Raw genomic sequence first — 12056 nt, 5'->3', positions numbered from 1 at the left:
TGTCAGGTCTCAAGCCTGAAGCCTCCGCCCTCCGACTCCGAGGATAGCCATTGCTCCCATGGGTGATTACTGAGTCGCACTAATTAATCATTAGGCGGCCTTAATGAGCAGCGGCTGGAGGGGGAGACACCTCGAGCTCGAGATACGCAGAAGCGCTGTTCCAAAGCGCTTAACTGCTTCCAGGAATATCCCACTCCAGCCCCTTTAGCTTGTGCTATTTCACGCTTGAACCACCAGGCTCGCTTTCGTTTCTTCTTCGGACTTCAGCCGCCAAGGGGAGGGGGGAGCAGTAGGTCAGCGAGCGAGCACACCCACCCACCCACCCACCCACTCGCCCCACCTCAAATGCGTTTTGGTTTCGCGCTCGCGCGGGAGACGGGGAGCGAGACGCGCGAGGGATCCACCTCCTCTTCGTCTCTGCTGCGTTGATCTGGTCAGCAGCGAGGTAATGGGATTTCTCGACTAGTTTCTGGGACTGGCCCTGAGTTGCTTCCATTTCGAACTCATCTTGTTTTGCTACGTCGCCGTGTTGATTTTGTGGTCACTCTGGGTGGGGATTGGCCAAGCTTGGGTTTTGAGGATGGCGGGGGCACATTCTCTCGGTGAAAATCCATGCGCCTCCTCAAGAAATGCGGGGGTCAGGCTGATGGGATATTGTGATTTGATGCGGCAGCGAGAGTGTTTGGATTTTCTGGGAGGAGGGCTTGCCTGTTCGGATGGTCGGGTACCGTGGGATGCGGAAATGTTCAGATGTATGTGGGATTGAAGAGTGAAGTTTTGGTGGATGTTGAATCTCGTTTAAGGGTGGGAAAGCTTATATATCGTGTATATGGGGAACATAAGGTTGTTTTCTTATCATTTAGCGACAGAACATGTTGGATGAATGATGCATAACGCTTTCCCCATTTTCTGTTCCGATGAGAACATTTCACTTGTAAACTATAGCTGTATGTGTCATCTAGTAGCTTTCCGGCACAAACAGATCGCAACTATCTTCAAGTTTGACCTGTCCCTTTGAGATTCCAGAGCAACATCCTACTAATCATTGCTATTTTGTTCTCGGCTTATTGGTAAAATAAAGACTCTGATTCTGTCTCCTCTAGTATTTGCAATGATTTGCGCTACATCGGCCTAGCAAAAGAAGTATAGATTCGGACCTAAATAGCTAACTATATTTGTGTTCTGGTTTGCAGGTTTGCTCTATGGGGAATCGTTCTCGGCTAAGTGCAGCCAAGGAAAGCATGCAATCAATCAGTGAAGAGATGGAGAGTACCAGCAGAGAAGCAGAACCAAGCAGAGTTCACCAATTGAAATGCAGAGATGAAAAATTCAGAGAGCCGTGCCTCGACCGGATCCCTAATTTCCACTGCAAAAGTTTGCCTTCAAGATATCGAGATGCAAATACGGAAGATAGCATCATGCACAAACGAGGCTCTATGTATCAGAGTTCCAGTGAGGTTAGCAGACTCAGGAATCTCCAAGGGAGGAGGAAAATAAATTATTCGAGCAATAAAGACACATTTTTGTCCTTTGAGGTTGTCAATGCGTCCTCTCAGCCTAGCACAAGTGGTGCTTGCGTCTTTCCGCCTCGGAGCTATTCATGCAATACAAGGTCTTCTACGGGGACAACTCATACAATGCATCAAGCTTCCAGGGAGTTTATGAAGCTTTCCCTCCATGAAATTTCTGAGGATGATTTAACGCTTGAGAGGCCACGCAGGGACTGCAATTTGTTGAAAAATGATGCAACAGACAGTTTCCTGGAGATATCACTTGAAGAAGATACTACCAAAGGCTCATGCACAAATCCAGCCCCACATTTTCTAGAAAGCAGTTGCATCAAAGTTGCAAGATCAAATTGTCAACAGTCAGTTGATGTTTGTCCTGATCAAAGAGATGTAAGTAATCTGCCCAAGTCCTTGTCGACAAAGGTGGGTGTTTTTGATGTTACATGCCCATCAGAATGTGTTGGCAACAAAAAGGCCCGATCTAGCCCGTTCAAGAAAATTCTTGATCCTATCATGAAGTCTAAGTCTCAACGAAATCCTTCTCTGATGGAAACAGAAGATGCAAAATCTAGTAGTACGCCATTTGGAGGAAAAAGTAGAGTATTACGCAAATCTTTGTTAAGTGATATCTCAAGGACCGAGCAAAGCCTAGCACCTGATTGCCAGACAAGTAGGGAAGCCCAGCAATTGACCGTTACTTCATCACCAACTCATCTTCATGCTGTTATAAAATTGGATCCAAATAATGGTGCATTTGGTTTTGAGTTTTGTACCAAGGGCCCAGAAGAATCAATTTATGCTAACACATGGAAAGCTGGGAATGAACTGAATTGGATTTATACTTTCCATAGCAGTGGCAAGCGAGCGAGCACTGTAGGAAGGGCCTCCAAGGATAGGCGTGGGTCTCTACCACCAATTGTAGGCCAGATGCATGTGTCTTCCTGTTTGTACTCGAATATTGAAGAAGATGGTACTTTGAATAACTCAGCCACCACTGAATTTGTTTTGTATGACATTGCTCATGCAAGACGGAGTTCTGCCGTTGAGAGAATTCAATGCAGAGATGCCATTCGACCATCATTCCGCAATGTTTTCAATACTTCAGTCTCTGGGCATACCCGAGACAGAAATGATCTGATGCAGCGACAAAATACTACAAGGAATGACTCAGATCTGTCAACATCTTGTCTTTGGTCGCAAGAAGAACTTCATCCTCATTTGGAGGTTGCTGCTGTCGTAATTCAGGTGCCATTTCATAAAACAAAGTCCAAAGAATTGAAAGCTGGATCGTCACCTGGTACTATCAAAGCAGCGACAGCAGGTGGCGCACATGGGTTACCAAGGGATGATGAGGCCAGTCCATCACCATTACTTGACCGTCTGAAGTCTGGTGGAGTCTGTGATTGTGGCGGATGGGACATGTCTTGCCCAATTGTTGTCCTTGACAATGCATATGATAGTTACTGGGCTGATTCTGTGAGGAATGAAAGCAAAGTTCCTATGGAGCTATTTGCTCAGGTACACCTAATTATTTTTTTCTTTTATCAGATTAATAGTTATTACTGCTTTATAGTTTATGCAGTGCAGGGATAACTAATGTTGAAGTATAGGTGAATCGCCCACATCTCCCCAAAAGCTTAAGCTGATGGGGAGAGGTGGGTGGGCAATTCACTTATACTTCAGCAACTAAACATAATAAAAGAAAATAAGACTTTGTATGTCCAAATAGTCACGTTTTTACAGATGGATGCCTTTTGATCAGCTAACATATCAAGTGCTACCATAGATAGATTTATAATGGAAGGAAGCTTGGATAATAGTTCTAGCCTCTGCGTTGAAAGATTTTTCTTGTTTGATCCTCCCTTGAAAAGCTTTGCAGCAAGGTTACCAACTTTATTTTTATACGCAATATTTACGATTACATTCTGAAGCTATATTCAACTAAATGACATCTTTAATTTATATGCTGCAAATGTTGGAACAGGGTAACAAAGATGTTCTCCCTGCCCTTTCGATGAAGGCAGATGGGAATGGGCATTTCTCGGTGGATTTTCATGCACGACTATCGGCGTTGCAGGCGTTTTCTATCTGCATCTCTTTGCTTCACTGTTCTGAAGCTTCTTCAGACATTGGTATCGAAAAGTTCAAGAGCAAGCTATACTCCAGTTCGCTGAAGATGCTCCTGAAGGAGGAAGTGAGGCAGTTAATCGATTCAGTCACGACCAAGGAGAAGAATAGACCGAAGAGCAGGAATGAAAAAACACCTCCATCTATTGTCATCGACCCTCCCTTTTCTCCCATGGGAAGAGTATAGCATGTGAATAACCAGCAGAATAACTCATGGGAGTAAAAAGATAAGAAACTCAGAACCTTCCCATTAGTTTTTACCATGTTCATTTTTGAGATAAAATGGAGAATAACCATGTTCATAAGGATGGAGGATGGTTGTAGTTCATAATTGTAGTATTAGCTTTTAGCAACCAAGGGAGGGCATGGATTATTGCTGTAATCCACCAGAGAATACGTAATGTTATTAGCCAGCTCTGATGAAAGAACATAAAGAAACCAGATTGTAGCCATTTTTGCTTCTTTGACCTGCATCATCCTATACATATTTAATGATCTTATTTCTCAATTCACATTTTGGGTTCTGGGTCTTGGTAGCTGTACAATGCAAAGGACATGGACCAGGGGCTGGATTTGTGTTTTTGGTGAGGTCGGATCTGCAAAACGAGCTGCTCTCGCCTGCTTACGTTTGGCGTTAGTGGGACTTGGTAGCATCTGGTGATTCCAGGAGATGGACAAGCACTCAGAGCAAGGCAATAAGAGGGGCTTTAAGCCCCTTCCATATTATCTAGAGACATCACTTAGAGACATACTCCCTCCATACCCAAAATACCTGACGTCCTGGGCGTGGTATTTGTTTTCGCAAAACTTGACGTTGTGGCCGCACTACCCCGTCCGTGGACGTGTTTGCCTCTGGAGTCTGTTCGGCTCCCTTCCTTAATTTCTTCGTTAATCGCTCAAGCAGCAAAAAAAACTTTACAGCCGCCAGGATTTGAACTCGGCTCGCCACTCTCATTCCTCCGCTCACGCTCACTAGCTAGTTGGGCTTGGTTTACTTTCTCATATAGGGAGCAACCGCAATCATATTTATTAAGGGCAGATATGGAAAACTAACCCCTAATTAATGATTTCTTGGTTACCACAATCATGTCCTAAACGTCAAGAATTGTGGGTATGGAGGGAGTATGCTATAATAATGTCTCTTAGATTGTCTCTTGTAGGGTATAGAAACATTAAATTTTTACATACAAAAATAAATTAAAGTTCATGAAATGCGTGCGCAAGACACAGGGTGGGCTCCAAAATCGACTCTTGTGCTTTGTTTCTCGTGCTGGAGATGTCTCTTACGTAAGAGCTCATGACACACTCTCACCTTATTTCTCTCTCATCCACGTAGGACTGTTGCTGACATGGACGGACTAATAAACCCTTATTGTACCTGCTCTCAGGGATGGATGGATCATGGATGGGTTGCCATTAGCTGACAAGGACAGGTTGGACCATCTGCAGTCTTGACCCAGGCTTGGCCTTATTGACCACAGGCCAGCACCCAGCAGGATCCCGGGCAGGCCATGCTTCCGAGCCCTGCCTCTGCGTCCCTGCAAGCCTGCAGCAAGTCCATTTAATCTGCTGCTCAGTTTCCTCCACACATCTCATGTGGTAGCTATCATCTGTAACTTTGTGACTGTAATTCGTTGCCCAGCAAAACCAGAACGAATGATTGAATGGCTGGCAACATCATCAGTAATTGGAAACTCTGATTCCAAAAAAGATATTTTTTTAGGAAATCACCACCCTTTATTGATCGTTCTGATGTACTGAGGTACAAACACCTTCAGGAGGTGATAACAGCCACACTTGTCTTCCTAACTCACAATTAACACAACTTCTAGCTAAACAATGAGCATCTACATTAGACACTCGACCTTCATGAACAAAATCAAAAGACTCAAAAGCATATGCGTAAGCCTTGATCTCCTGGACAATCTGTCCGTAGACTCCCTTGCCATCACCCTTGAAACTTCTCACAACACTAGCGTTGTCGCTTGCAAGCCGGACCTTTCTGAACATCAGATCACTCGCCAAAGCCAACCCCTCTCTGCAAGCAATCGCCTCCATCGTTTGTGGGTCCGTAATACCATGGACAACCAACACTGAAGCCCCTTGAAAGGTACCTGCACCATCCCGTGCTATTGCCGCAGCTGCTGATGTACCCAAATTTTTAGAAATTGCTGCGTCCACGTTGATCTTCATCATGTTCGCTGGCGGAGGGATCCACCTAGGCACTGCTAGTTGGACCCCTCTCAATTTCTCTTGTTCAGGTTTGATGAACTCAAGATCAGCTATGTACCTGTTGATGAAGCAATTTGTAGACAGCGGACTTTGGTAAGAGTTCTCATGGATAGCCTTCCTTCGCACATCCAAACCACCCACAGAGTGATAGCGATTCTGATCTGGTCGCTCCTCGGCAGAGTCTCCATTACTACTGCCCACCATGCCCTTGCCTCTGTCTCCTGAATGCAGAACAAAAATTCAGTCACCATTGAGCTGTCCCGTGTGCTTCGGCCTGCTTGTACTAAACGCCGGTACTGTTTGAGCGAGGCCCAAGTAAAGACAAAAGCCCGGCCCAACATCTACATGGCCGTCGGCCGCGTCTTTGGGCCTCGCTGACAAACCCGCTGTTGCTTTCCGCCTCGTGCGCCACAGCACCACCAGCGCTCGCGTCCGCGGCCACACTACAGGTCGACGTGACGGCTGACGACGACGCGCGATCGATTTTGCTTTGCTCCCCCATCTTCGTCGGCTGAAAGCGGCGTCCGAAGCTTCCGCCGGTGCCGTCCATCCTCCAAATTTCCCACCAGGGGTTGGTTGCCGTCGAATAACCCTCGCCGGAGACTGCGGGCGAAACGCCCGGACAAGCACGGCACACCCGCCGTGCCGAAGACGCTCGAGTTGACCCCAGCCCGCCGCCGCGCGCCCGACGGGGAAGGAAACCTAACCGCACGGCGTGCGGTGCAGTTACGCCCGGCCTGGCCGGCCGTGGCAACGCCGGCCGCAGCTAGCTTACCCCCGGCCCCGCGCCCCGCGTCGTCGCTGTCGCGGGCAGGGGCTCGCAGTCGCAGCTAGCCAGCTACCAGGCCGCTTGGCCGGACTCGCATCGCGGCCGCGCGGCCCCACCGCCCCGGACCGGCGGGACAGGATAGGATTTGCTGCTCGATGCCTCACATGGCCGAATGCGCTGGACAGATAAGCTTCTTTATTCCCATTATTTGCACACTAGCCGGCACGGGGGTTTAGCGCAGAAGTTTCACGACGATCGCGTCAGAGCCACAGAGTTAATCAGTCACCTAATCGATCGATCCCACAACCACTTGGTCATAAGATTAGCTCGGAATTGAAGCCTCGGGCTCAGCGTCACGTCTCGTAACACCCCTTCCCTTTCCAAAAAAGAAAAAGTCGCTCGATCATCAGAGTTTAATAATGGCCGGTGCGCAAGTCGGCGGCAGGCTGGCAGCTAGCGATCGCGATCACGACGTCAGAGGATGGGGAAGCTGCTACAGCTCACTCGGGGCCCTAAGCTTACGGGGCCCGGCCTGCGTGATCCTCGTTTTCGTGTCGATGCGGTTGTTTAGGGCGTGTTTAGTCGGTGAAAAAGTTTGGATTTTGGTATTGTAGCACATTTCGTTGTTATTTAATAAATAATATTTAATTATAGACTAATTAAGTTTAAAAGATTCGGCTCGTGGTAATTAGTTAGACTGTATAATTAATTATTTTTTCAATAATATTTAATACTTCATGTATATGTTCGAAGATTTGATGTAACGAATATTATTGGAAATTTTTTGGGACTGTCACGCAGTGGTGCACCGATCGGGGCCCATGCGAGGTCACCGTCGGCGAGCACTCACGCGAACCCCCCTGATGCGACGGCCGCGCGGCTCCGCGCCGTCATTTGGGAGCGGTGGGGCCGGACGTGCCTGGCACGGCGGGTTGGTGGGCCAGGCGTCCTGGTGCCTTTTGGAGCCCGGCTGGTGGCTGGTCAGAGCAACCGGTCCATGCGCCAGCGATCCAGCGCTGGGCGGGCCCGTTGCACGTACACGTACGGCCAGTCGGCGGCAGCCCGGCAGGCGCGCTGAGAGGAGGCATTTTGAAATATTGATCCTCTCCCACGGTCTCTCCGACCAGCCATGTAAATAAACTAACGACTCGTAAATTGGCTGTGAAGCTGTCACCCTTGGTTAGGTCTTATCTACGGAGTAGTATATAGAGCTGTTACTACTGGTGTATATCGTCCTTTTACTAACCACTCCACACCAACCGTTTTGTAGCCATCACAGCATTCCCACATTGAATTTCGGATGATGCAGAACAAAAAACAAAAGGAGAGCAAAGAGAAAGAGACCCACGAGACTTTGACACAGCCTGGAAGATGGTAGCACCTTGATTAACAGCACATCAGATGAAGGAAAACTAACGGTTATTCGGCCTCGTTTGTTTTTTAGTTTAAGTCGTAAGTCCCGTCGCATCGCATGTTTAAACACTAATTAGAAATACTAAATATAGGCTTAATACAAAATTAATTTTATAAGTCATGACTTAATCACGAGACGAATCTATTAAATCTAATTAATTCATAATTTGACCAGTAATTTCTACAATAACAATCCGCTAATTGTGTATTAATTATACTTAATAGATTCGTCTAGAGCTCTAATTACAACTTATGCAATTAATTTTATATTAAATTGACATTCTAACATTCGAATTGATATCCGAACATTCAATGTGACAACTACTTGTAAACCAAACGAAACCTAAATCAGGCGTGCTTCACCGGGAAAGGAACCCGCGATATTCCTAAAATATACCCCACGGTCAAAATCTGACTTTTCTGAATGTTGCTGCCTTCGCACCGCTTAGTCAGACCACGTTACCCGACTGATCATATCACGCGGCGGGGGATCAGTCGGCGAGACTCGTTGATGATGAAGCGTAGAATTATTAATACTCAGCAAGTTAGCATACTAATCCCGGCCGACGTGTAGTGGTGCGGTGCACTTGTACCTAGGGGTGGTAATGGGCCGAATATTTTGAACTAGAAAATCTAAGGGCTGGGCTCTAAAATGGTCAGCCTCTAATCTTATATAATTTTGAACTAAATAATTTTAAGAATTTTGTTGGGCTATGAAGATACCACTAGACCTATAGCCCATTACCACAACTACTTGTACCAGCCTTGCGCGCCGTCGACAGAGCCGCGTCAGCCGGCAACTAACCCCGCGTCGTCACGCTGTAACAAGCGGAGCAGTCGGCTGCTGTCTCTGCCTGTCAGTATCGCGGCTCACCCTGCTGCACCAACCGTTCCACGATAGAGATCTCTCGTCCCTGATCGCCTCACATGATCTGATGATCAGCGTCGCTGCAACGTTGTTGGTGCGCGGAGGGGAGAGAGCGATAAGAGGCGTGGCGTGCGAGGACAGGCAAGGGTCAGTGGTTAGGGCCGCGATCCCTCCACGCAGGATCCGAGTCAGATGTCGAAATTCCCACGGAAATTCCGCCGCCCGACGGATCCTGGCACCCCCGCGATCTCGCGGCCCGCCCATGGCGCCATGCGGCCCGCTAGCTGTCCCGCCCCGTCCCGTCCCGTTGCGCTGCCGGCCTCACGCGCTGACTCACCCCGCCCCGTTTCCGGTTCGCGTTCCACGACTTCCACCTGACCTCCAGCTCATCTCCGGATTCCGTCCCGGCCACCCTCCGCGAGCTCCCTTTCCACCTCACGTCGTGGTGATCCTTCCTTGTATAAAGCAGCCGAGCCGAGCCCCCGCCTGCTCTCCCCCAATCTTGGATTCACCTAAACCCGATACCTTTCCTCGGGGACCTTGACGAAAACAGCCGCCTTTTCTCCTGTGTTTTATATAAGCCGCTGCCGCGCCGGGTTGGGTTCCCACACATTGCATTGCGATCGCGTCTCCTCCTCCTCCTCCACGCCCTGCCTTGGTAGCTTGCACACACAAGCGCGTCGTTCCTTCTCTCCTTCTCTGTCGCCGGGAAAGCGCCGCCGCGCACCCCCCTCGCTTGCGTTCCGTCCCGTTCCCTCGGGGGCTCGATCCGGCAAAGGCCCGACCTTCCATGGCCATCGCCTCCCGCGTCTCGAAGCGCGCGCTGTCCACCCTCGCCGCCGCCAAGCTCCCGGAGGCGGTCGCCGCCTCGGAGCCGCTGCCGCCGGCCGCGCCGGCGCCGTGCGAGAGGGCCGGCGGCAGGGTGCTGCGGTTCGAGGACACCGGGCGGCTGTTCGCCGGGGAGCCGACGTCGGCGCTCGTGCGCACGCTCGCCGCGCTGCAGGCGCTCTCCGTGGGGCCGCTGGTCGACGCCGCGACCGCGGCGCTGCGGTCGCCGGCGGTGGCCGGCAGCGCGCTGGGCCGCGCCGCGGCCAGGGCCACGGCGTACCGCCACTTCTGCGCGGGCGAGACCGCGGACGAGGCCGCGGCCGTCGTGCGCCGGCTGTGGCGCGGCGGCATGGGCGGGATCCTCGACTACGGGATCGAGGACGCCGAGGACGGCCACACCTGCGACCGCAACGCCGCCGGGTTCATCGCCGCCGTCGACGTCGCCGCCTCGCTGCCGCCGGGCTCGGTGAGTCGCCGTCGCCGTCGCCGCTTACTCTTCCGTTCCTTCCTTTTTTTTTCAGCGGCTTGCGTGGCGGGGGGACGGGAGCACGCCACGTCGGACGGAATCTTCGGTGCCGTCTGCCGCCTGCGCGAGTGGACCCCCGGATTCCGTGGGAATCTTCTGGTAGTAGACTCCCTAGTGAATCGCCCGCTTGTCTAGCTGCCTGGTGCTGATTCGGTCACTGCTCGTGGGCCCTGAAAACCAGCACCTGATTTTAGCATGTCTCTCTTGCCCCGTCCCCACCGCTCGTTCCCAGCCCAAACCCTCACATCAAAACCCCTAGACCACACGATCGGGATCTTTATTTAGACATTCCTAATCACTGCGTTAACAGCGCGTTAAACCTCACGGATTTGTGGTTAACCTCAAATCTCAAAGAATTACTACTATGTAGGAGTAGTTAGTCAGGCTTAATTAAGAGCCGTCTTTAATCTGTTGCTGACGTGCACGCAGGCGAGCGTGTGCATCAAGATCACGGCGCTGTGCCCGATCGCGCTGCTGGAGAAGACGAGCGACCTGCTGCGGTGGCAGAAGAAGCACCCGTCGTTCAGCCTGCCGTGGAAGGCGCACTCGTTCCCGATCCTGTCTGACTCCAGCCCGCTCTACCTCACCGCGTCGGAGCCGCCGGCGCTGACGGTGGAGGAGGAGCGCGAGCTGGAGCTCGCGCACGAGCGGCTGCTGGCGGTGTGCGCGCGGTGCGAGGAGCACGGCATCCCCCTGCTGGTGGACGCCGAGTACGCGACCGTGCAGCCGGCCATCGACTACTTCACGCTCGTCGGCGCGCTGGCGTTCAACGGCGGCGAGGCCCGCGCGGCGGACGGGGAGCGCCCCATCGTGCACGGCACCATCCAGGCGTACCTCCGCGACGCGCGGGACCGGCTGGAGGCCATGGTGGCCGCCGCGGAGCGCGAGCGCGTGCGCCTGGGACTCAAGGTCGTGCGCGGCGCGTACCTGACCCGCGAGACCCGGCTCGCGGCCTCCCTCGGCGTGCCGTCGCCGATCCACGGCAGCATCCAGGACACCCATGACTGCTACAACGGCTGCGCCGCCTTCCTCCTCGACCGCGTCCGCCGCGGCTCCGCCTCCGTCATGCTCGCCACCCACAACATCGAGTCAGGTAAAAATCCAAGCTCTGTTTTGCGACGAGCGACGCAGACTCGCCCGGTGGAGCAGCGCCGATCCAACTCACGAAATCTTTTCCGTCTCCCGTAGGCCAACTCGCGGCGGCGCAGGCGCTGGAGCTGGGGATCCCCAAGGGCGACCGCAACCTGCAGTTCGCGCAGCTGATGGGCATGGCGGACGGGCTGTCGCTGAGCCTCCGCAACGCCGGGTTCCAGGTCAGCAAGTACCTGCCGTACGGGCCGGTGGAGCAGATCATCCCCTACCTGATCAGGCGCGCCGAGGAGAACAGAGGCCTCCTCTCCGCCTCCTCCTTCGACAGGCAGCTGCTCCGGTACGGCCACGCATCGTTCTGCCGCAAGATGAACCTGTGTTATTCAGAGAGCGCCATTGATGCGAAGTGATCTGATTCCTTTTCTTTGCTTTCATGATCTGGTGCAGGACGGAGCTGGCGAGGAGGGTCAAGGCTGCGGTGGTGGGCGCGAGTGAGGCGAGCTTGCGGAGCCTGTGAGGCTGTGAAGCTGGTTGCTGGGACAAGGGCGAGTTGAAGGCTAGAAGCTGTAAATACACCCTTCGGTCTTCAGGCATTGATGTATCCTGGATTTTGTTGAATAATTGAATGAATAGAACAATGTTCTTCTAGGATTATTCGAGGGATTAATTGATTATCTGGCCATCTTTACGACTTTA

General features: G+C 51.7%; 2 protein-coding genes across 5 annotated transcripts; both read left to right on the top strand.

The window, feature by feature from the left end:
* The first annotated feature begins 35 nt into the window (after positions 1-35).
* Positions 36-4147, top strand: LOC120691920. Of its 4 annotated transcripts, none has more exons than XR_005682406.1 (4): positions 36-445; positions 1194-3026; positions 3299-3391; positions 3493-3634. XR_005682406.1 is itself a non-coding variant. In XM_039975123.1 (3 exons), the coding sequence occupies exons 2-3, from the start codon at positions 1203-1205 to the stop codon at positions 3292-3294; spliced, it is 1848 nt and encodes a 615-aa protein (XP_039831057.1). In that variant the 5' UTR covers positions 36-445; positions 1194-1202; the 3' UTR covers positions 3295-3391. The 4 variants fall into 4 exon arrangements, 2 of the variants coding, with proteins under 2 accessions (XP_039831057.1, XP_039831056.1); XR_005682407.1 differs by having other exon boundaries at positions 37-445; positions 3295-3391; positions 3493-3518; XM_039975123.1 differs by lacking the exon at positions 3493-3634 and having other exon boundaries at positions 3271-3391.
* A 5391-nt stretch (positions 4148-9538) lies between these two features.
* On the top strand, positions 9539-12056 carry LOC120692811 (proline dehydrogenase 2, mitochondrial-like). The gene is made up of 4 exons (XM_039976205.1): positions 9539-10211; positions 10701-11364; positions 11460-11700; positions 11808-12056. The coding sequence occupies exons 1-4, from the start codon at positions 9708-9710 to the stop codon at positions 11875-11877; spliced, it is 1479 nt and encodes a 492-aa protein (XP_039832139.1). The 5' UTR covers positions 9539-9707; the 3' UTR covers positions 11878-12056.

This window comes from Panicum virgatum, chromosome 9N (genome assembly GCF_016808335.1).
Source record: "Panicum virgatum strain AP13 chromosome 9N, P.virgatum_v5, whole genome shotgun sequence".
Taxonomy (NCBI): Eukaryota; Viridiplantae; Streptophyta; class Magnoliopsida; order Poales; family Poaceae; genus Panicum; species Panicum virgatum.
This window is presented reverse-complemented; position numbering and strand designations above follow the sequence as displayed.

What these genes read in the sequence shown, in the direction of transcription:
- LOC120691920 (XM_039975122.1), top strand. Translation starts at nt 1,203, where the DNA reads ATGGGGAATCGTTCTCGGCTAAGTGCAGCCAAGGAAAGCATGCAATCA. An exon ending in CTATGGAGCTATTTGCTCAG is followed by an intron (nt 3,027 to 3,492) that starts GTACACCTAATT and finishes ATGTTGGAACAG; the next exon opens with GGTAACAAAGATGTTCTCCC.
- LOC120692811 (XM_039976205.1), top strand. Translation starts at nt 9,708, where the DNA reads ATGGCCATCGCCTCCCGCGTCTCGAAGCGCGCGCTGTCCACCCTCGCC. An exon ending in CCTCGCTGCCGCCGGGCTCG is followed by an intron (nt 10,212 to 10,700) that starts GTGAGTCGCCGT and finishes ACGTGCACGCAG; the next exon opens with GCGAGCGTGTGCATCAAGAT. An exon ending in CACCCACAACATCGAGTCAG is followed by an intron (nt 11,365 to 11,459) that starts GTAAAAATCCAA and finishes CGTCTCCCGTAG; the next exon opens with GCCAACTCGCGGCGGCGCAG.